The sequence below is a fragment of the Tiliqua scincoides genome, chromosome 6 (assembly GCF_035046505.1).
Source record: "Tiliqua scincoides isolate rTilSci1 chromosome 6, rTilSci1.hap2, whole genome shotgun sequence".
Classification (NCBI taxonomy): domain Eukaryota; kingdom Metazoa; phylum Chordata; class Lepidosauria; order Squamata; family Scincidae; genus Tiliqua; species Tiliqua scincoides.
Genome location: NC_089826.1, coordinates 19,846,373 through 19,871,818, shown reverse-complemented (window position 1 = coordinate 19,871,818; position 25,446 = coordinate 19,846,373). Strand labels below are relative to the sequence as shown.

The 25,446-nt window shown below is 42.7% G+C and overlaps 1 protein-coding gene across 1 annotated transcript in view; it reads left to right on the top strand.

Moving 5' to 3' along the window:
- PPP3CA (protein phosphatase 3 catalytic subunit alpha) overlaps positions 1 to 25,446 on the top strand; it is a 254,857-nt gene that overhangs the window by 155,969 nt on the left and 73,442 nt on the right. The window contains exon 3 of the mRNA XM_066631723.1: positions 17,810 to 17,934. Within this exon, the coding sequence (XP_066487820.1) occupies positions 17,810 to 17,934 (125 nt within the window). The remainder of the gene's footprint in view (positions 1 to 17,809; positions 17,935 to 25,446) is intronic.

Here is a 25,446-nt window from a genome sequence, read left to right as displayed (position 1 = left end):
CGCCTAAGAAATCGTATGCAGTTTTAACTATGTTTTAGGTTTGTTGAGCAAGGTGGTACCAATGTAGATTTTGCTTTACAGATGGACTTCTGTAAGTCTGAGCCAATCTCAGCTACGGTTATATAGTTGGCATTTTTATCAACTTTTTTTTGAAGGCTCTTGGGCAAAACTTTGAAGACTTGTAAGTCATCCTACTTAGTAAATTATTCTATTTTTTGCTCTCCATAAACTTATTAGATATTGGAAGTGGAGCCACTCTTAAAACCATATTTTTCTAATGATTTGTTTCATAAAAGACCTATTATACTACAGCACCATTTCTGCATATACTTCATAGAGGTGCCTAACAAAGAAGAACATCCAACAGCTACATCCTGTTGACATTCCTGAGTGAAGTATTCATTCATGTTCTCGCAATTATACTCTATTGCAGCATTGCACATGGGTGCCCTGACAAAAAGCTACTGTATCTGCATTAAAGACAAGCCTGGGCCTGGATCTTTGTCTTGTCTATTCTATATAAGGTATGAAAGAGCCCCCGTAGCAGTTTGGGAGATGGGAACTTCAATCAAGTTAGCCAAACAATGATGATGGCTTCTGATTTATATTATGAAAGCTGTTTTTTTTCTTGTTCCCAAAAACATGTGACTTCAATGAAGTCCATCAGCCTGATTTTCAGCATCATTGAAAACATATTTTATGTTTTTACTACATTTGAAATTGCCTCAATGCAAAAAAAAACTATTTTGTAACATCTGAGGAATAGTGTCACTTTGTCTTCTGTTGTGTGTAGATAGATGGGGAAACTGTTTCAGGTATTGGCTGCCTGACACACATACATGGGACACTGCCCTTTATGTAATACACTGCATATTATTTTCATCCACAGGAATAGTCTTCCAATGAAATTATTTGCAGAACGGGATGCTGGTTTTGATCTTTAAAGCCCTTAGTGACCTCCTCCCTTAAGAAACTGGTCAAGCATTATAATACATGGCTGAAGTCTTTTTTTAATGTCTCACCAAGGCTACCACCTTTAGATGTGTGAACGGTAACCATGTGAGAGAGCACCTTATCAGTAGGGGCATCCTGAATATGGAACAACCAGAAGAGATCTCCCTGCTGTTATTTCTGCATACCTTCCAGCGGCAGCCAAAACTGCTTGGTGATGCTTTTAAATTAAAAAGCATTTTGCTACTCTTTTACTTTCAGGTTGTTATACTGGAAATATCAGGCTGTTTTACTGATATTTGTTTTACTGTTTTTATAATATATTTCCTCATTTGGGATTTTGTTAGCCACTTGGATTATATTTTTAATCAAAGCGGCTAACAAAAGTCCTAAATCAGGAAATGAGAGTGAGAAGTGTCTATGAAAATACAAGGTAGGAACCAACATTTTGACAATTTAAATATCAGAGGCAAAATAACATCTAAAGCAGCCCTTGATTTCAGAGCAATAAAATGGAAATGAGTATTTGACACACAGATCCATTTTACATTGTGAGGTGCTTTGGCCAGTTGCATGATATAGAAAAACAAACAGGGAAGAAATGACTTGTATCAGTTGTAGGATTGGTTTCACATGAGGATCACTGTGAGTAACGGCTCCAGGAGCAATCCTGTTGTTGTAGCTGCTGCATTGATTTCCTGTAGCTGTCAGGCAGGGATGTCCTAATGATTAGAGGAGGGAGAAATGAGGTTAATTTTGCTGTTTTCCTTTAGATAGCAAGTCAAGATAATGTGAAGCCAAGCTGTGAAAGAAGACAATGAAATATGAGTAATGTTTGCATTGTGCAGTGAGGTAACTTTCAGTGTAACCTTATTAACAGCACTTGCACTACACAGCAATTTTCCTTCTCTATGAATAAATGGCTTTTGTGTCTCAAGTTCTACATTTGAGATGTTTATCATATGACAACTCATGGTCTTGGTAAATAAAGGAGTGTAAAACCTGGTGGGAATTCATTATCTTTTTTTATTGGCTACAGGAACATGTTTGGTGCTTCCGCAAACAAACAAGACAGATATTTGTCCTCTGGCTGTCAAACTGAAGTAAGCTGTAGAACTATGGGATGATTACCCAAAAAAAAAAGAAAAGAAAGAAAGAAACACTTTCCATTGTCTAATACAGGGTTCTCCAAACCCCGACCCGGGTGCCAGATGTGACCCGCAGCCAGCCTCTCTCCGGCCCACGGCCATCCTCTGATATCCTGAGAGCCTCTGGCCCAGTTGACCAAACACAACCAGAGTTGTGCTTGTGGGGTGGGGGAATGGGGGTCCATTTAAGTGTGTGTGCTTTATTTCTTGGGCTGTGTTGGTGCTTGGAGAAATCCTGGGCATTTGAGCCCATTAATTCATTTAAGTTCCATCTCTACGTTATTTATTTAAATTTTATTTAATTTTTTTCCCGGTCCTCAACACTGTACTGGATATTTGATGTGGCCCTTCAGCCGGAAAGTTTAGAGACCTCTACACTAAATGACTGAGCTGTAAAACTAGTTGGACCTGGAACTGACCAGGAGCTGACCTTAGTGTGAATGCAAGTGGTTTTGAACTGATAGGGAACAGTGATCACAGCACTATTCAATTCAGCGTTCATAACAGGAACATTTCCAAGGAAATCCAACCCAGATGCTATGGGCTCAATCCAGCCCTTGACTTGGGCCAGCGCAAGGTGGAAGCTGGGCTGGCACTCAGATAAGCGCTGGCCTGCGGAGGCTGACTCAAGTCTCTGCACCAGCCTCCTCCGTGCGGGTTGCCTGGCTTGGCCAATGAAAGGAGAAAAGGTAGGCGGGGAGGAGGCAGGAGGGAGGTGTTCCTGGGTGGGGGGAGGGCAGGTGGTGGGTGACCACGGGGGCTGGCGGGCGGGGAAAGGGATTTCCCGTTCCTGGGGAGAACGAAACAGCTTCAAGTCACTCCGCTCTCCTCAGACTTGCACCAGCTCATGAGGTGGCCTAAGTCCGAGGAGACCCATAAGGGCCAGTGGCCCTTACCCTGAGGTAAGGAGAAATGTATCCCCTTGCCTCTGGCTGAGCTGCTTATGGCCCCTGTGCTGGATACAGCGCAAGCCTCTTGGCTTGCCTGTTCCAGCACAAGATAGGATTGTGCCCTAAGATGCTTCTAATAAATGAGGGAACTGGTAAATAGGGAGTTGAAAGAGAAAGTCAAGCGACTCAGATCTCTCCAGAATGCATCAAGGTTATTTAAAACCACAATAACAGAAGCTCAAGTGGAATGTTTAACATTAAGTAGGAAAGGTGCTGCCAGATCCAGGAGGATGCCAGCATGGCTCATGGGTGGAATCAAGGAGGTTGTATAAGGCAAGAGGGCTTCCTTCACCACATGGAAGTCTTGCCCAGCTGAAAACAAAAAAGAACAGAAACTTCGGCAAAAGAAATATAAGCTGACAATGAGGGATGTGGAGGAAAAAAAATATGAGAAGCATGTGGTTAAAAACATCAAGCCAAACTTCTTTAAATGCATTTAAAAAACAATAAAACGATCTAGGAGGCAATTAGAGCATTAGAATCTCTAAAGTAGTTTGGGGTCTCCAATCTAATTTTCCCATTTCTCTTTTGTTTTGAATCATATCATGCTGATTACAAAACAGATCAAAAAAAAAAACCTTACTCACTTGTTTAAATTTCATTCATTCATTTATACAACTTTTTTTCCCCGGCCTGTGAAAATGTATAAAATATACAATGTGGCCCTCATATTGAAAAGTTTGGAGATCCCTAGTCTAATAAATGAAATAGTGACAGAAGAAAGGAGTAATTATAAAGGCTACATTGAATTCGGGCAGTAGATTTGGTTCTGCTTGTTAAACTTCTGGGGAATCTGCATTAGATTGGTCAAAGTTTATCATTCTGGGTTGTATAAGAATAACAACATCAAATATGGTCTTCTCCTAAAATAGGCTACTGAAATGAAAAAAACTGGGTCATGCCTGTATTTGCATTTTTTGTTTTTTCTTAGATTAATTACATCTGATGTGATAAGCAGGGCCTGAGGGCTTGGTCAGTAGAAAACTTGAACATTTAATTGTTTTAATTGGTTTTGAATCTGAATTTTTGATTGTGTAACTGTTTTCCCCTATCATTTGACAAATTAATTTAATGTGGGTGGGTGTGATTTGCTAATTACCTGCTTGTTTGCCTAATTATAAAGCTGAATAGGTATTTATTCTTGATCTTTAATACTGACTTATAGAACTACTCTAAATTTGATTTACATAACATTACAATGATAGAAGGGCAAAGGGTAATAATTCAGTGAGTGGGAAATATAGATACAAGAAATGGTGGTGAAGAAATTAAAAGAATTAAATTGGACATATTGAAAGTTTTCTTAAAAGAATTGTCATGTTTTTGAAATGAAATTTATCAAACTAAATAAAGGATAAAAGAAAATGGCGTCATTTTAAATCTAACAGGTTACAATTGACTGTCTTGAGGATATGACAGGAGAATATGAGCAATTAATAGAATGATATTGTGAAAATAAAGTTCACAAAGTGGCTTTCAAAACAAAATAAATCAATAAATAGTTCCTTGCCACTAACAGGCTCACATTCTAAAAGAGATGCAGAAGAGATTCCAGCAACAGCCATTGAAAAAGATGGTTTGCTGGAATGAAAAGGGACAATTGCTCTCTCCCTGCTAAGTTTAAGAAGTCATCACTTTAAAAGCTGTCTCTCTGTCCCCTCAGCAGGGTAGAATGAGCTATTGTAGAGATATCAGTAAGGAATATGTGGAGCATACACTGGAAAACATATTAGGTTTGACTGAGCAGTTTGACAATACATGAAGATGAAAATGTTAAATTTCTTGATATATACTAGGAAAAAAATGGAAGGAAGCAGTTTGGTTTTATGGAAAAAAGAGAGCTAAAATTATCCTGCTGGGCTATTGAGTTGTCAGAACATGCATTTCAGTGGCACAGCATGCATTACAGCTATTGCAAAATGTGACGCACCATAGAATGCAGCCTAGCCACTACCGCAAATGGTGAATGGCAACAGTGGCCGCTTGGGATCCCCCATGCCAGTAAGTTGGCATGGGAGGTGGGGGGTGGATGGAATGATATGGGCAGGAAGATGTGTGGAATGGGGACCAGGACAGGAAGGAGGTGGTTCTTGGTAGCTCCCCCATCTCCCTTCCTGGCCTCGATCAACTCACCCAGGGCCATTCAGACTTGTGTAGGCAAAATTGCTGGCATAGAGATGAATAGACCCATCATAGAGATGAATAGACCCATCAGGGCAGCAGCGGCTTGCCCCAGGGCAAGGAAATAAATGTTCCTTTACCTTGAGGTGGCCTCTAGGGCTTGAAACTCCCCTGTGGGATGCTACACATACCCCACTTGTGCAGCTGCATTGAGTGAGGGGGGTGTTACATTAGATTGGGCTGTTGCTAGAATTATTATTATTAGAATAATAATTATTATTATTAAACTTCTTACATTCTAGTTCCCAGGGAAAGAATGAAGAAATATTGGTAATGTGCTGTAACCTATTTGTAAGATACTTTTCTGACGAAGAGCCCACATCCTTTCCAACTTAGATTTCACACTGGATGTAGTCCAGGATGTGCTTTTTGGCAAGCTACACATCCAGTTTTCATGACTACGAGTCATGTAATGACTCGTACATTACAGTTTATTCAACTTGACAGTGTGGACAGACTGCTTGGAGTCCAAGGCCAACCACATGCCTGCTTGACCCTTGCCCGTCCTTACTGTTTAAAGTGAATCAAGGTGGGGCATGAGAGGTACCAGCTAGCTGGGTGGTGGAGATACTTAGTGATTTTTCAAGAGGAGATGAGATGCAAGCTGCCTTGGAAGATGATAGGATGGCCATTGTTAAAGAAATGCTCTTTAGACTTCCCCAGCTTAGATAATTTTTAGTTGTTCTCCAACCTGTCACTCTTGGGCAGGTAGTGGTGAGCAGCTCCAGGTGTTCCTGAATTATGTTGCTAATTTTATACTTTTCAGTCTGGTTTCAGGCCTAGGTGTGGAACTGAAGCAGCTTTAAATGCCCTGATGGATGACCTTTTCTGGAAACTAGATAGGGAGCGCAACCCTGCTAATTCTACTGGACCTCGCAGCAGCTTTTGTTCCAATTGACCATTGGAACTTCTGGACTTCCTGACAGAAATACGTTTAGAGACACTACATTACAGTGGTTCCACTCTTATCTGTCATATAGGGTTCAGAAGGTTGCAGTGCAGGACTGCTGATCAGCCCATTGGCCTATAGGACCTATTGGGTTCTATCTTGCATCCTATGCTGCTTAATATTTGTGTGAAGTCACTGAGAGAGGTCATCCAGGGATTTGGAGTGCAACACTGGATACGGATATCACCCAGCTCTCTCTCTCTCTCTCTCTCTCTTCTTTCCATCTGGCCATAATGGAAGCTGTGAACATTCTGAATCACAGCCTGACTGCAGGAATGAATGTGGGTCAGTACACTGAAGCTTAATCCAGGCAAGGTGTAGTGCTGTTGGAAAGCTGATTCAAGGTTGGGTTTGCAGCCTCTGCTATACAGCCCCTGAGAGATCAGGCCTATTGCTCCTGACTGTTGGATGCCCAGGTTGTGATTGTGGCCAGGAGCACATTCATCGTGATTCATCTGGTACAGCAGTTGAGCCTTTTCTTGATGGCTTAGTAGAGTTCCCCAGGTGTTTTATTTTTATTTTATTTTCTTGAGGTATACTTGACCTCAATACCAGTTTAATACTTAGCCACAGTTGTCCTCACCTGAGTTACATCATGGTTTGACTAATGTAAAGTGTTCTACATGAGGTTGCTCTGGAAACATCAGTGGGTATGAAGTGTGGCAGTCAGGTTCTTTTTGGGAGTCCATTGTCTGACCACGTTATTCCAGTGCTTTATCGATTTTATTGGCTGCCAGTATGTTTCTGGACTCGGTTCAAGTCCAGATTATAACATGGCTTGGGGCCCAGGTACATAAAAGACCTCCTTCTCCCACATGAAACTGTCATGCACAGCATTTCAGCACCAAAGGCCATGCTCCATGTTCTATTGCTGGCAGAAGTATGACATATGACAAGTGGCCCAATATGGGCAATAAAAACTCATTTCAGTTAGCTTTGCACAGTTTCTTTTCTACAAATACCTTTAGTACTTCAAAGATTGCTTGCATCTTCGTAACCAGCCATCCCAGACCAGTACAAATGCAGATTTAGTATGTGGTGGGAAGTAATACAGTGTAACACCTTAGATATCTTGTAGATGTCCTTGCCAGATACATTGTAAAAAGGCTAGTTAGTTTGTTGACTGTGGTCATCTTGTTTCCTGTAGCTTCTAACTACAGACAGGAAGAAAGCCAATTCTTTTTCTTGCAGCTTCTGACTAGCAAGAGGGAAGAAAAATGGCAAAACAGTACTAAATTGAAGAGATTTCATGGTGTTATTGGAAGACTTGCCTGAATGTGATTTTCTCCATTTATTGGCACTGTGGCATTTTATGAAGAGACCCTTAAACCTATAGTTTTTCCTAAGTACGTATATTGTGGATTCTTTTTAAACTTGCGACTAGTTTCATGCTTAGTAGAGTTCCCCAGGTGTTTTATTTTTATTTTATTTTCTTGGGGTATACTTGACCTCAATACTAATAATAATAATACCAGTTTAACACAATAAATGTTGACATCATCCTGAAGATTAAGGAGCTATTATAGCTGAAGGAAGAGTACACAGCTTTCAGGAATGTTATATATGGTAAACGGAAATATTCCACAAAATGGGAATAAATCAGATAAATTAAAGTGAATTTAATTCACTTAATTAAACTTTATTTAACTTAATTAATTAACTTAATTAATTAATTCACTTTAATTATAGCCATAATAATGGCTATAAAATATTTGCTCTAATATTTTCTATTCATGTAAAGCAGGGGTGACCAAACCCCGGCCCTGGGGCCACTTGCAGCCCTTGAGGACTCCCAATGTGGCCCTCAGGGAGCCCCTGGTCTCCAATGAGCCTCTAGCCCTCCATAGACTTGCTGGAGCCCGCACTGGTCCGATGCAACTGCTCTCAGCATGAGGGCAACTGTTTGACCTCTCACATGAGCTGTGGGATGAGAGTGCCCTCCACTGCTTGCTGTTTCACATCTGTGATGCAGTAGCGGCTGCAAAGGAACAGCCAGCCTTGCTTTGTGCAGGGCCTTTTATAGGCCTTGAGCTATTGCAAGGCCTTCAGTCATTCATATAAGTTCATCTTTAATATATTCATTTATGTAAACTTATGTAAATTTATTCAAATTTTAAATGTAAATCAATTCTTCCCCCCCCGGCCCCCAACACAGTGTCAGAGAGATGATGTGGCCCTCCTGCCAAAAACTTTGGACACCCCTGATGTAAAGGGAAGAGTAAGAGCATGTATTCATGAAAATCACAGTAGTTTGCTTTTTCTACAAGCAGTTAAAGGATAAAGTGAGAAACATTCTTTGTTTAATTTAAGGAATCCAATGTGTGTAAAAGAGGAGGAGAGTTTAATGATATTTTAGACCTAAGAAGACCTTTGATACCTTGCAACTGGATTATAATTTGAAACTTTAAGAGTATTCAGTTGGGGTGAGACCTGTACAACACAGATGTCTGCAATATATAAAGATACTAGGTAAAGGTAAATGTTAATAGTAAACAATCCAAATTGTATTTTTAAAAAGGATCTAGGCTAGAATACCTTTCGTCTGCATTACTGTTATGGCTTTAGAATCACTGATAGTTATTATAGGGAAAGTAAGAAAGTAGTTTGCATTAAACTAGGGAATAGAAAGCTGGTGTTTATGCAGTAAATGTTAATAATCCTTATGAAGCAGTAATGGAGTTCGGATATTATTGGAACAATGGCTTAACTTAGTTAATAAGAAAACTGAGATAATAGAGATAGAAAAAACTGGAGGGATGTAACTTTTCAAAGAAATTGAAATCAAATGTTTGAAAATATTTATGGGAAATTGATAAGCAAGTGACTATCCAAACGTCCACAAAATGGCCCATTTTTTTGTCAACCACTGTCTCTGCCAAAGACATGCTGGTAAGGCATGCTTCTTCCTGGGCTCCTCATGTTCAGAGCTGGTCTGCAGAAGCAAAGGCTGAGTGCCGGATTGGAACCCTAGAATAATCAGATTGTTAGTCACAAGGAGAAACTCTCCTGGCATTCAGTATTAGTTTCTGCCAACAGTGATCATGTGGAGGTATGCCAGTGCGTTGTTGATGTGGGGGAAGGTGATTTGTGGGTGTGATTCTGCTGCATGCCTCATATGTTTGCTCTCTAGTGAAAACTAACATGAAACACACCCATTCCTACTCTGGATTCATGGTTTCACAATCACATGGTTTTCATACTTGGAAGAAGTATGAAAAGTATTCTCTTTCAGTAAGTAAAGGAATTTGACACACTTTATATCAAACTGTTCCAGTTATTCCAGCATTTCTCAAACTATGTGTTGCGACACACTAGGTGGGTTGCGAACCAATTTCAGGTGAGTCCCCATTCATTTTCATATTTTATTTTTTAATATATTAGACTTGATGCTATCATGGTATGTAACTGCATTTGGGGAAATGTTACAGACCTGCTTGATGTCACTTCCGGTCTTGACATCACTTCCAGTGGGTCTTGACAGATTCTCCTTCTAAAAAGTGGGTCCTGGTGCTAAATGTGTGAGAACCACTGAGTTATTCAATTATTCTGAATAATACCATTCTTCCTGGTGGTGATAAGAATTCAGATCTTTCACCAATACCTTATTGTGTTCCATAGTGAATTGCTTGTGTCAAGGGCAGTTCTATTAGACAAAGCAGTGCAAAAATTGCCATTTCCATGCTTTATAAAATTTCTCCTCTTTTCTGTCTATAACAAAGCAAGTAAACCACAAATAACTTGTGGTAAAGCAACTAGTTCACTTAGGTGGTCTGAGGCTAGAGATAGAGAAGCATTTTTTAAAGAAGTTTGTATAATAGAGACCTTGTTATCTATGCTACACACACAGATTTGGCCTTCTGTTTTCTCTGGTTATGCAGATTTTAAGGATTTTAGAAGCACTACTAAAATTTATATACTCTGTTGGACTAGAGTTGACCAGTCAACAGCAGCTTGGATTAATATACTTCAATTACTGACTCAGTTAAAGATGATATTTTATTTCCTAAAATCTACACTGAGCTCTAGAGTAGGATTTAAATGTTAGTAATGCCAAACTATGCAAAAACCCATCTTTACAAGTTTACAGCAAATAATGGTTTGGGGGCAGCAAACCACTGCTTCCAGCATGGCCAGCCCAGTCATGAAGCAACCTGATGTAAGTAGTATAAGGACTCCCCTTTTGTCAAAATACCAGAACCACGTGGTGTTCAAAACACGTGACCAGAAGCACATGGTTGGATGCGGAGATACGTCAGCGGAAACCATGCCCCGGAAGGGGTGGAGGGTAGGCGTGTGACCCCTGTAGGAACTCCTCTCGAGACTGCTGACCATGTGGTGGGGGTTTCAGAACGGCTGGACCAATGCGGAGAGTGGTGCCCAACGGGCGCCATTTTCTGCACCGCCCCCAGAAATGGAGTGCCATGTGACCCCTCTAGGAACTCCCCTCGGGGCTCACCCCAGCAGTGTCTTTTCTAGTGGCTGTTTGCTGGCGTTGCATCTTTTTAGATTGTGAGCCCTTTTGGGATAGGGAGCCATTAGATATTTGATTTTTTCTCTAAACCGTTTTGTGAAACTTTTGTTGAAAAGCGGTATATAAATACTGTTGTTGTTGTTGAATATAAAAACATGTAAAAACAGCAGCCTGGAATATTGCCAGAGATATGGTGGGAAATGTTTCTCATAAGAACATAAGACCGGCCCCACTGGATCAGGCCATAGGCCCATCTAGTCCAGCTTCCTGTATCTCACAGCGGCCCACCAAATGCCCCAGGGAGCACACCAGATAACAAGAGACATCACCCTGGTGCCCTCCCTTGTATCTGGCATTCTGACATAACCCATTTCTAAAATCAGGAGATTGCGCATACACATCATGGCTTGTACCCCGTAATGGATTTTTCCTCCAGAAACTTGTCCAATCCCCTTTTAAAGGCGTCTAGGCTAGACGCCAGCACCACATCCTGTGGCAAGGAGTTCCACAGACCAACCACACGCTGAGTAAAGAAATATTTTCTTTTGTCTGTCCTAACCCGTCCAACACTCAATTTTAGTGGATGTCCCCTGGTTCTGGTATTATGTGAGAGTGTAAAGAGCATCTCCCTATCCACTCTGTCCATCCCCTGCATAATTTTGTATGTCTCAATCATGTCCCCCCTCAGGCGTCTCTTTTCTAGGCTGAAGAGGCCCAAACGCCGTAGCCTTTCCTCATAAGGAAGGTGCCCCAGCCCCGTAATCATCTTAGTCGCTCTCTTTTGCACCTTCTCCATTTCCACTATGTCTTTTTTGAGATGCTGCGACCAGAACTGGACACAATACTCCAGGTGTGGCCTTACCATAGATTTGTACAACAGCATTATAATACTAGCCGTTTTGTTCTCAATACCCTTCCTAATGATCCCAAGCATAGAATTGGCCTTCTTCACTGCCACCGCACATTGGGTTGACACTTTCATCGACCTGTCCACCACCACCCCAAGATCTCTCTCCTGATCTGTCACAGACAGCTCAGAACCCATCAGCCTATATCTAAAGTTTTGATTTTTTGCCCCAATGTGCATGACTTTACACTTACTGACATTGAAGCGCATCTGCCATTTTGCTGCCCATTCTGCCAGTCTGGAGAGATCCTTCTGGAGCTCCTCACAATCACTTCTGGTCTTCACCACTCGGAAAAGTTTGGTGTCGTCTGCAAACTTAGCCACTTCACTGCTCAACCCTGTCTCCAGGTCATTTATGAAGAGGTTGAAAAGCACCGGTCCCAGGACACATCCTTGGGGCACACCGCTTTTCACCTCTCTCCATTGTGAAAATTGCCCATTGACACCCACTCTCTGCTTCCTGGCCTCCAACCAGTTCTCAATCCACGAGAGGACCTGTCCTCTAATTCCCTGACTGTGGAGTTTTTTCAGTAGCCTTTGGTGAGGGACCGTGTCAAACGCCTTCTGAAAGTCCAGATATATAATGTCCACGGGTTCTCCCAAATCCACATGCCTATTGACCTTTTCAAAGAATTCTATAAGGTTCGTGAGGCAAGACTTACCCTTACAGAAGCCATGCTGACTCTCCCTCAGCAAGGCCTGTTCATCTATGTGTTTTGAGATCCTATCTTTGATGAGGCATTCCACCATCTTACCCGGTATGGATGTTAGGCTGACCGACCTATAGTTTCCCGGGTCCCCCCTCTTTCCCTTTTTAAAAATAGGCGTGACATTTGCTATCCTCCAATCTTCTGGCACCGTGGCTGTTTTGAGGGACAAGTTGCATACCTTAGTCAAGAGATCTGCAACTTCATTCTTCAATTCCTTAATAACTCTTGGGTGGATGCCATCAGGGCCCGGTGACTTATTGATCTTTAATTTATCAATGAGGTCTGAAACATCTTCTCTTTTAACCTCTATCTGACTTAACTCCTCGGTCAGGAGGGGTATCTGCCCGAGGTCTTCTGCCGTGAAGACAGATGCAAAGAACTCATTTAATTTCTCTGCCATCTCTAAGTCTCCTTTTATCTCCCCTTTCCCTCCCTCACCATCCAGAGGGCCAACCGCTTCTCTGGCGGGTTTCCTGCTTCTAACATATTTGAAGAAGCTTTTATTATTCCCCTTAATGTTGCTGGCCATGCGTTCCTCATAGTCTCGCTTGGCCTCCCGTATCACCTTCTTACATTTCTTTTGCCACAGTTTATGTTCCTTTTTATTCTCCTCATTAGGGCAAGACTTCCATTTATGGAAGGAAGCTTCCTTGCCCTTCACAGCCTCTCTAACTTGGCTGGTTAGCCATGCGGGCACTCTCCTGGATTTAGTGGAACCCTTCTTTCTTTGCAGTATACACCTCTGCTGGGCCTCTATTACTGTTGTTTTAAGCAGCCTCCATGCACTCTGGAGAGATTGGACTCTTTTTACCCTCCCTTTCAACCTCCTTCTAACCAGCCTCCTCATTTGGGGGAAGTCTGCCTGTCGGAAGTCAAGGGTTTTTGTTAGAGATTTGCCCTGTATTCTTCCCCCAACGTGCACGTCAAAACGGATCACAGCATGATCACTGTTCCCCAATGGCTCAGTAACGTTTACATCTCTAACCAGGTCCTGCGTACCGCACAATATTAAATCCAGAGTCACCTGTCCTCTGGTGGGCTCCATGTCTAGCTGCTCTAAGCCACAGTCATTTAGCACGTCAAGAAATCCGGTTTCCTTATCGTGACCAGAACACAAATTGACCCAGTCAATATGAGAATAATTGAAGTCCCCCATGATTACAACCCTGTCCCTCCTTGTCACCTCCCTGATCTGTTTCCTCATTTCAAGGTCCCCATCCGATTTCTGGTTTGGAGGACGATAGCACGCCCCCAGTATTACATCGCTGCACAAGCCTGGTAATTTAACCCATCGAGATTCTACAGTGGAGTCGGACCCACCTTCAATCTCTACTTTGCTGGATTCTATCCCTTCCTTAACATTTTGAGTAAAGTGAATACACAAGAGGGGTCCAGGCTTGTGTACATGAAAAGAAGAAAAGGGCTTAAAAGGAAAGCAGCGAAGGCGCAGCTAACGGGGCCTCTGTTTTTACATGGGGCCTGATAATCTCGAACCCCTTTCTCAAAAGGGGAACAGTTTTTCGAAAAAGACTCCAGAATACCCCCCAACCCGTGCCCCATACATAACAGGGGCGCCTTAGTAGCCAGGGAGGCCTTGTCCTGCCTGTGCCCTGTAATAGTTGCTATAAATGGCAGGATCCCCATAACTTTTTAAAAGAACCATCTTTTAGAACACGCAGCTTTTCCGGGGCCGAAAGTGAAGCTTCACAATCGCCTTGCCAAAGCGAAATGACAAGTTTTTGTTTTGAACTGTCTTTATTTCCACAGAGACGGTGTCTGCGTGATCGCTGTTCACAGAAGCGTAGTGAGGTTTGTCATAAGTTATGGTGATGCATTTGCTGCTCTCCCAGCGTATGGGCACACAACGTAGCAGGGGCACATAATAGTCTCCCACGATCTGATGTGCTTCAATAACTGAGTAAATGTACAAAGTGGTAAACCCTGCAGTTATATCTGCGGTGAAAGGTACTTTCTTGACAGGGTGGACAGGGAACAGCCCTAATATATAGCCCAGCTCACCGTTTGCTAGAAATGTGTAAGTGAAGGGGGGTTTAAGCCTGACCTCGCTAGCCACGGTGTCATAGTGCAGAACCATTTCCAGGGGGTCCTCGTGGGCCAGCATGGCATTGTTCATGTGATCCAGCAGCTCAGGTATGGATGCGTAATAGCCCCTTGGTAGAAAAAACTTCTCCCCATTAGAATTTTCAAATGTTGCATTCTCGGTGAATGTATTCCAGCTGTACTGGAATACAGAGATACTGTACTGGATACAGAGATATACTGTATCTCTGCTAATCCAACTTCCCAGTCCCCCGGCAGTTCCAGAGGTCGTGCCAGCTGTGTGGTGAAAGAGGCGCTGGTGTTCTGAGGAAATACCTTAGCGCATGCATTGCTAGGTAGAGTGATATAAAATCCATTTCCCCCCATTTTCTCACCTTTGCAGGTTCACACAGATCTGCACCTGCAACCCAACTGCTGAATTTGTCAGGCCAGCCTAACCATTTCACCAAGTGTTGCTTTTTGTTACCCTGCCCCTTTGTAGCTAGAACTTTTTCAATCCTGTAAACCTGGTCCTTGGTCTTCAACTTTTGTAATTCTTCAGGGTAGAATGTCCCAACAATTGGGTCCCCCACATAATTTTTTAATCTGTATGTAGGCCTTTTTGCTTTGTGGTGGACTCGGTCAACTATGAAAACCTCTGTGGTAAAACTTTGTTCACAACCTTTTTCAAAAACCCACTTGAGCTTGGACACTCGTACGTGATCTCCTTTTCTGAACAAGGGAGCTGCTTTTTTTCTGTGTACCCTGTTTCCATAAACTGTTCTCCAGACAGATAGTGTGTTGGATTTGTTAACATCCATGGGTCGTGTCTTGATTGTTCTGTGGAAAGAATGGTTATAGCTCTTTATAAGCTGTGGCAGCATTTCAATATACCTGAATGTGTTCTTAGCTGTAAAAAATCTCCACATTCTTGTTTTCAGAGTCCTGTTAAAATGCTCCACAACTGCGGCTTTGACTTCATTGTTGGTAACAAAGTGGTGGACATTGTGCTTTTTTAGTAGCTCCCTTACAGGCTTGTTCAGGAACTCTTTACCAGAATCAGTCTGTAACTTGCGAGGTATTCTTCCCCGTTTGAAGATATGTTGAAAAGCCCCAGACACCTGCCTTCCTGTTTTGTCTTCTAGGTTTCTAGCCCATGCATATTTAGACAGTATGTCCACTGCCATTAAGATATACTTGTGACCGTTGTTGTACTTAGAAAACTGCTGCATGTTCCACTAAATCCACCTGCCATTGAGCATCCACTCCTGAGACAATAGTCTTGTTTCTTTTAAAATTGACTCTTGCCTGTTTGTGCAGTGTATAAGTATCCTGTTCTGAAAGCCATGTGCTAACTTGCTTTCTGGTCAGTGATTTACTTTGCTTTTTAGCCTCCTGGTAGAGGGGGTTCACTCCTCCACAGCTCCTGATTGCCCCTGGTGAATAATATATGTTCTTTAAAATTTGAACTGCCATGTTGTTGACTAGCACACATATGGACACAAGTGTCTGTTGTAAAACATTTTTATTTACAGGTGATTCTTCTCCTTTTGCCACAACAAGTCATTCAAGGGCACAGGCCTTTGCAGGGTTGTCCTAGAGGCTCCCCAATAGACAGATTTTGGAAATTTCTAACCAGCTCATCTGTCTAGACAAAGAAAAATGCTCTCAACATACAGTATACACGATGGAATAGCAGGCCCCAAGACATTGCCCCCAACTTCCACCTCCATATATTTACTGGGGAAATGAGGCGACCGGGTCCTGCATCCCCCTCTAATTCTCGGCTTTCAGCCACCATATGTGCCCCAACAAGTGGGGGGATGCTTGCTTCTTCTTCTCCCAGTTCTAAAGCACGACTCCAGTATGTCACCCATTCTGGCGCTGTCATCCTACGCTCCATTTCCTCCACCCTCTGGTTATAAAAATGTATAGCTGATCCATAATCACATATATCCAGACTCCCCCTCCCCCCATTATAAGCACACTTCCCACAACCCTTCTATGTCACAAGCACTTATTGTAAAACATGTATATTTACCATTGGTTTGGGCCAAACGGGTCCTGCACCCGTCTCTAATTCTTGGGATAAATCATTTTCCACACTAAGGGGATCAACAATTGTCTCATCTTCCAGCTCTAAAGCACGATTCCAGTGTGTCACCCATTCTGGTGCTGTTGTACTTTGCTCAATGTCCTCTGGTTCCTGGTTATAAAAATTGATTGTCGTCCCAAACACTGGCCGTCTGGCAAGTCATGGGTCTCTCCTTTCCAAAACACTCTGGCAAGTCAAGTTCCATGGGTCTCTCCATTTTTGCTTGTTTGTTGTGGTAAGTTTGTTGTGGTAAGGCTGGCTGCAAAAAAAGAAGAGGGCTTTTTCTCCTCTCCCCAGCAGTTTAAATGCCTTCCTCTCATCCAGACATGCCCTGACATGTCCTCGGGACCACCCTCCACACCACGCTGCCGGTTCCGTGGTCCCAAAACCTATTGGACCTATTGGTCCAGCGTCCCAAGGGGAGTTTACCTAGAGGGGTCACACGGCACCCCATTTCCGGGGGGCAGCGCAGAAAATGGCGCCTGTTGGGCGCCACCCACCCCATTGGTCCAGCCATTCTGAAACCCCCACCACGTGGTCAAGGGTTTCTAGAGGAGTTCCTAGAGGGGTCACACGACCACCCTCCACCCCTTCCAGGGCGTGGTTTCCGCTGACATATTTCCGCATCCGACCATGTGCTTCCGGTCATGTATGTTTTGAACACCACATGGTTCTGGTATTTTGACAGAAGGGGGGTCCTTATACTACTGATGTACTTGCATCCTCAGCAGATGGCAGGATGAGCCTGCAGATTCTAGGTGCCTTCACCCCAAGTCTGCTGCTGACTCCCTCCAGCCCATGCCGACATGAGTCACATTAAATTGCTCCTCTCACACTAAAGTGAAAATTGGATCATCCCGTTCTATCCACTCTCAGGGCTAGCATTTCAATGGTACACATCCCTTTAAACCCTGCGTAAGAATAGAGCACTTCTCTACCCCTTTGCTCCATACCCATGTAGTGTTTATAGGATGCACTGCATTTAAACCTGGTGCAAGGATGGAGCACAGTGAGGAGATAAGAACTTTTTCTGGGAGAGGAAGTGAGGATGTGAGTTCTGGGAGAGGATGTGAGTTCGCAAAGAAGGCAGCAGTGAGGAACGGATGGTATTGGGCAGTAGACGTGGTTGGGCCAACCCTGGCTTCAGAGAATGATTTTTGATGCAGGGGAGAGATGTTCTTGCCCCTTGTTGTGTGTCACAGTCTTAGACTGAATGGCCTCTGATTCTCTGCATTTCATTTTTAAGATAAAAGGACCACTTGCATTCGATTTCTGTCTTCTAAAGAAAGGTTTTATGTCATGCATAGTTAGACCCAAAGCAGACAAGTACACCTTGTGTGTGTGTGTATAAATATATATGTATGCATGTGTATAATAAATGACTCTTTTTGTTCCTCTCTCTTTCAGTTTGCGGGGACATCCATGGACAATTCTTTGACTTGATGAAGCTCTTTGAAGTGGGAGGTTCTCCTGCCAACACACGGTACCTTTTTCTAGGGGACTATGTTGACAGAGGGTACTTCAGTATTGAAGTAAGTATGTTCAAACTTTAGATAACTTGCAATATCAATTTCAAAAGGAAAACATACAATTCGGGTTAATACATGACTTCAAATTTCACTGTGCCTCTACCACTGTGGCAGGTGTGGTAGAGAAATCTTGTTTTGCACATTGAAATATGGTTGAGAGCTGACTTGGATGAGGAGTGAATGTGGAACCTCTCCCATGTGATGCCCCTACGTGGTCATTTGGAAGCAGAACATCCAAAAAGCACCCAGTGCAGTTAAATTGCAGCTTTAGCATATTGACTGTACAGTGAGATGTGATTCTGATGTTCCACCTCTCATGTGACTGTGGAGGGTGGCAGCAGTATGGCCAGTGGTGGTAAGATGGTGGACCAACCCAAGCCTCAGAGAGGAAGCCTCCGCAGGCTGGTGCTCCTTGAAGAGCCAGCCTGGCTTCCTCCCAAAGAGGCACAAACGTGCCTTATGGCACATTTGTGACCTTCCTGGGCCTGCACAAGGGACTCGTGCTAGCCCAAATCAATTCTAGGATTGTGCCCTAAGTGATATTCACCTGTATTCTTCATTTTTTAAACCTGTTTGAAAGGAGATCCCACAACTTTCCCAGCTGATATGTTCAGTTGTGCAACCATACATGCAGTTAGATGGCATTTCATGCTATCTAAAGCCGCACAGTGTAAAGATACATCTTGATGGCAATTTTCTTCACATTTGGGTAGACACTGGACCATTTCCCTTGAGAGCCAACTCATTTGTCTTAACAGTAGGAAGCCCGCCATGCAGACTCCACAGCCTGCACTGATCATCAATCCTTATCAGTTTCCAGGACCAACAAGGATTCCCCACCTTTTTTAATGGGAGCTTTGTAGCTGTTTGAAACTTGCATTGTAATCTGCCTTTTCTGAGCATGTGTTTTTCCTTTCCTCAAATATGTGTTAAATCTTTTGTCTTAAACTCAAAATCCACTATAGTATTCCAGGTGAGGATCAACCAATGTTAAGTACTGTAGAGCCACAGCACGATGTCTTTGTGGACAGATTTGCTTACTATCTTTGTGTTCATCTAAGTCAAAATAACTTTCCAGCATCAAATATTGGACTCGTATTCATATTGTGGTCCTATAGATTTCCATGAGCTTTGAACCCTCTTTTCTAGCGAAAAAATATATAACAGGAGAAAATAGAACTCATCCACTTTTGTTATTCTTCCCAGATGAGGCTTTGCATTTACCTGTCTTAACGTTTATATTCTTGATGCTCATTCCCATCATTTGAAAGCATTAACTCTTACCGTTTAATAACGTGTATAAAACGTCTGTGTTTTATAACCTTGCACATTTTAAATTCAAAGGGGAGCATTATATAATGAATTTATGTATTTATAACGTATAGTGAATATTTAAAGGGACTGTAGAAAAAGAAATGGTGAATCCAGTCAATCAGGATGTCTTATCAGAATTTTTCATTTCAACACTGTCAGGAGGCATGCTACAGGGACTAGTTGGTCTTTGAACAAGAGGATAGAAAGTAGTTGAGATTTGTAGTTTTTTGGGTGCAATCCTAACCAACTTCCCAGCTGGCATCGCTGTACCAGTGGGGCATGAGCTGCATCCTGCCTTTGGGGGGCAGTCATGGAGGCCTCCAGGTAAGGCAATGTTTATTCCCTTACCTTGGAGTTGAATTGCCCTTAAGTCAGTGCTGGAAAATTGATTAGGATTGCGGCCTTTGTCTCTTAAAGTATTTGAAGTGTTGGCCAGTGAAATGTACTATGAAAGCAAGTTGGGTAGCACCTATTGTGAACCTGGACTAAGTTCAGGCATTTAGACTTGAAGTTCTTTTGATTCAGTCTTTCTGTGGTGGGTGGAATTATCCTTGTATGTAGGCTGAGAATAATTTGTTTCTGGCTGAGAGGTGATGTATATGAAGGAAAGTCCTTTTTGTTAAAAGCAAGAATTGTAAATTACACAAGGTAGGCGGAAGAAATTTAATAATGCGTTGGAAAGCAAAATAAAGTGCTTAAAATATCTGGTAAGCGCACATACATATCTAGATAGATGCCACTTAGCACAATAAAATCTCCAGACTTTTAATCAGTTATAATTGTTGATGTTTTCTAGGCAACAAGTAAAGGGAATGGGCTTTGTTCTCCTATTGATGTGTAAGCCCTTTCTTTCTTGTTATTGCATTTGTTTTTTAAACTACCTCCTGTGGGAAGATTGTGGGAAGAAAGTTAATTCATAACACATTGAAATAACTTTTTGTCTTATAAATTAGGATTATGAAATGAGGGCTGTTTTGGGGTTTGGGGATAGTGCTGTAGCTCAAAGTCATTGCTGTGCATGTAGAGGTCCCAGGTTTGGTCCCTGGAATCTCAACTAGGCCTGGAGACATGTGTTTGAAAATCTTCTGCCAGTCACCATTGAGTTAGATGGACCAGATTGTCTGACTCTGTATCGAATCAGCAGTTTGGGTGTTTCCTCTGACCTGCATGCACTTTTAGCCATTCATATTATGCTAGTAGCGGCCTGCACAAATTGTGCCCCATGATGCTGAAAGCATTCCAGCAGCATGTTGGAGCACGTCAGGTTCTTGCTAATCCCTTGTTTCTCAGAGGCCAGGTAGGCAGCAAAAAAAAAAAAAAGGAGATTTATCAAGGACTTGGTATATTGTCACATGTCAGTTGGGAAGGTGTCTGTGTTGCTCTTGATGCATCACAACTTGTGTGAGCTTCTAGCAGCTGATACTTAGCAACCTTAATTGAAATGAGCCATCTTGAGCATCTGCTCCAGCAGAGGAAAGGTGGGGCAAAAATCTTACAGAGAGAGGGAGGACCCATTGGTGTGCCGCGAAGCCTAAGGCAAGGGATTGGACTAGATGACCTTTTAGGTCTCTTCCAACACTTTGATTCTATGAATGATCTGCAGGTGTTCTGCAGGAGTTTGGGGGAAGGTTCATTTATTAGTAGCACCATTGGAGATGTGACCCTCCCACTGGCAGTGTAGTGTGCATTGTCAGTTGTCTAAAAACTGATGGTGTGCCTTGATAATTTTAGTGCCTTGTCAGGTTCCATGAGATGAAAAGATTGAAAATAACTGGTTTAAGAACATGCTATGCGTCTTGCATGCTTGTTTTCTCTTTGGATCATGACTAGAGAAGAGGGGCAGTAATAATCTGGATTACTTTTTGACCAAGGAAGAAAGCATTAGCGCCAAAGAAAAAGCAAGCAAGAATACAGCTGCATAACAAGTGCTTAAAGTGTCATCCAGATTGATCTTGAGACCCTGCTTGTCTTAGAGCATGTACGAAGCAAGATGTGGGTGTTCAGCATGTCTAGGGAATAATCCGTCTGTATATCAAATTGGAAGAACTTTTCATCTCCTGTGATACAATTTCACAATCAAGGGGAACTGTGATTTTTACAGTGTGGAAACGGATCACAAATACTTTTCGCCATTGGGGGGTTGGGGGAAGGGGAGGACAAGGTAGGTTGGTTTTAGGGCACGGTCCCATATGATTCTTGCCAAACTGTAAAGCTGTCAATTTATCTGTGAGGATTTGCCGTCTGTGATCCGCCAGAATACATGCAGCAGTGCTCAGCTGCTAGCTTCATGCATGCAGTTTGCAAACTCTGTGCTAGATTTTTTGTGGCCAGTTTCATACCTCCCTTTTCTAGGCAAGGTGATTGAGCAGGTGGTAGCATCCAGGATCCAGAGGGTTCTGAAATAAACAGATTATCTGGATCCCTCTCAGTTCAGCTTCAGGACTGACTCTGGAACAAATAAGCCTACTCCTGAGACTACACAGGGAAAGTGCATCCCTGTTGGTCTTAACTGGACTTCTCAGTGGCTTTTGATGCAATTGGCCATGATGTCCTACTGGGGCGGGTGGCAGAGTTGGGGCTTGGTGGCCCTGTTTTGCAGTGATTCCACTTCCTGGCTGACAGTTTATAGAAGGTGATGCTGGGGGATGTCTGTTCAGCATCCTGGCTGTTGATGTAAAGGGTGCCATTGGGGTCTATCTTAACATCTACATGAAATTGATGGGACAGGTTATCCAGGGATTTGGAGTGGGATGCCATCAGTATGCTGATGACACCCAGCCATTCTCTCCTTTCCACCAAATACTGGAGGACTATTGAAGTGTTGGAGCGCTGCCTGGAGGTATTTGGTAACTGGATGTGGGCTGACAAGCTGGAATTAAATCCTGACAAAACAGACATTCTCTTGATTCAGAAATCCCCTGCAAAGGTGCTAGACTCCCAACCTGCTCTGAATTGGGCTGCACACCCTCTGCAGTGGACTTCAACCTTTTTCATGTCACAACCTCAATAAAGTGTGCAACCCACCATTGGTTCCGCCCATCGCCACCCCTGTTATGCCCTCCCAGCCCTGTTCACTGTAACCAAATATTAGAGAGAGCGGAAAAAGTTACAATGAAGCATGGCACTAGTGAAAACTATTTTAGCACAATTGCGAAAAACCTGAGCAGAACTGGGACACATCTCCTGGATCCTGAAGCAGTACACCAGATGCCTCCCCCCTCTAGTCTAGTGGTCTTCAACCTTTTCATTCCTGAAAGTTGCTACAACCTCCAAATTAAGGTTTTGCGATCCCATTGGTGTCCCTACCCCAAAGTTCAAGAACACTTCTTTATGGGATCAGGCACCCAACTGCTCTTGGATTTCCAGTTGGCGGTTATAGCTATGGGGGCTTTTGACCAGCTGTGTTCATACTAGAGTCTGTCAGACTTGACTGCAGTAGTGTTGTTTAGATTACTGCATTGCACTCAATGTGGGGCTGCCCTTGCAGATGGTTCAGAAACTTTAGGTTGCGTGTGATTTCTGGTGCTCAGGGGTCTGATTCTGTTGGACCATTGCTCTAATAACTACACAGGCTACTGGTTTACTTCCAGGCCAAAAGCAAGGTACCAGTTTTGATCTTTAAAAATTGTTTACAACTTGGGACAAATGTACCTGAGGACTGCCTTCTTCCATATGTTCTGGCCCACTCCCCAAGATAAGCAGATGGGGCCCTTACCACTGCCAACTGAAGTGTGTGTGGGGGGGTGGTGGTGGTTGTGGACCTTCTCGGCTGTGGCATCACAGTTACAGAATGCCCTCCTTTGGAAGTTATGAACTGCCCCCTCTGAAGCATTCTGGTGGCAACTAAAAACATGTTTGTTTCAGTTGGCATTTGTGCAGTGATGGGTAGGGTGGGGATTATTGCACCATATTGTGTCTTTAGAAGTTGTTTAGCCTACTTTAGAAGTGGACCACCTCAGAATGCCAGATGCAAGAATGCCAGATGCCACCAGGATGCAGGTCTTGTGTGCTCCCTGAGACATGTGTGAGATACAGGTAGCTGGAATAGATAGGCCTTTGGCCTGATCTAGTGGGGCTCTTCTTATGTGCCAGTTTTTAATGTTCTATGCCTGCCTTTATTGCCACGTTTGACAGCTGTCTTTTCATGCTTTTATTACCATCTATTGTTACTTTATTGCTGTTTTTATTTTTTGTACTCCTACATTTTTGTGCTCCTATGTTTTAGATTTTTATGTACTGCTAATGCTTTTGTGACGTTTTGTGCTGCTGCCTCTGGCTTTTGAATTTTTTTTCTGTTTTATTACTGCATTGTTTTATGTTGATGGTTTTATGTTAAGGTTCATATGTTGTATTCTTGATTTTATGTAAGTCATCTTGGGTGCCACCATTAGGGGGGGAAATATATTAAACAAATAAATAATAGTGCTTCTCAGATAGAACTGCTGTCCTGTTAATATAGGAACATCTCTTGGACTTCTGGATAGTGTTGAGAATCTGCCCTTTTTTCTTTTTGGTTTAGTCATCTCACCTCTGCAGTTAACTGTGTTTTTTTTTTTGTTTTGTTTTCTTCTCTGCTTTTACATCAATGCAAATGGTTACAGTCACCTATAAATTTCAAGCTTTAGAATTTCCCAGGGCAAAGGTGTCAAACTTAAGACCCATGGGCCAAATGTGGCCCCAGAAGCAATTGATTCTGCCTCCATTATAATTGGGCTCTCCCAGCTTGATATTTGGGCTTTCTCTTATCTTGAAACTATGAACAAAATTTGCACGTTTTCTCTTATATCATTTTCAGCTAATGAGTTTTTGTGAGAACAAAGTGCTAATTTCTGGTCATCATCTGCTTAATGACATCACTTCCTGCTTAATGATGTCACTTCTGACCTTCATCAGGCACAATGAATGCTAACGTCAGCCCTCTGTATGAAATAAGTTTGACATCCCTGTCCTAGGAGTCTGCATTTTTTATTTACCTTTCCCCTTGTCTTCTATTTCCCCTTTATCAACTAGTCAGTCCATTGTGAGGAACATGCATAGGAGAAAACTGTTGTTGAACGAATAAGTGAAGCATTTGGATAGTATTTGGTAGGGAAGCAAGAGGCTCAAATGCAGGCCAAACCTGAAGTGTGGGTTTTGTTTTTTGGTTTTAAGTTCATATATTTGGAAAATTTCAGCTTTTCCCTTAGTCATCCCAAACCTCAAGGCTTGGAAACTGCCAGCTGGGAGCAAAAGTGTTTTCACGCAGTTTCCCACCACAGATTCCTCTTGCAAAAGAGGCTGATGTTCAGAAATTTCCAGGCTGACCTCCAGGCAAAAATCACTTCAGAAAGGTTCCTTGCATTTGACATTCAAAGAGACTTGTACTTTATAAAAATTACCAGCAGCAGTAGACTAGTAAGGACAGGCTGCATTCTTCAAACTCAGAATCATTCCTGGCTACCACCAAACATCTCCTCCCCCACCCTGGCCAATATCTGAGGCTGCTTCCAGTGTGTTGCAAGGAACCAGACATCCCATAGCCAACACTCTGTTCCATTTTGGCCTTGACAGGATCCGTCTTTGAGTACTGTCTGTTACAGGTCAGAATTGATGTTGGGAAATTTGAGGGAGGAAAGGTAAAAATATTTAATTCTTCAAAACAGTCAGAATGTGTGTGCCCAATATTGGAAGTCCGTTAACAGTGCTGATACCCCCCTAAGTGAGGAGGTGGTGGAGAGCTTGCTGGGACTACTCAAACTAGGGAGAAAGCCAAGAAGTTGCTTCTGCCAGTGTCCGCACACTGCTGTATGCTAGTCATTTAATGTCAAAAGAGGGCAGAAACATGCATTAAGGCGTTCACAACTGTTAACCATTGCCCAGCAGCTGTCTCAGAAGAGCATAAGAAAAACCTGGATAATTATTTTAATCTTTTGAGTTGAGTAGATCCATATAGAAAAGCCATTCTTTTTGGCAGACCCAGAGTGATCCTAATTCCATGCAGGTTACAGTGAGAGAGAGAGAGAGAGAGAGAGAGAGAGAGAGAGAGAATATCCTTCAAGTTTTGTAAGGAATGGATTTAATGGGTGCCTCTTAAAATATTAGATGAGTAGGTGCTGCTGAGCCAGTAGGAAGGAAAATAGTTCAAGTAAGAGTGTTTTGCATATTGTTACCTTCTTAAATTGGAAGTGTGTGCATCAGTAATTAAGCCTCAAGGTGATGAAT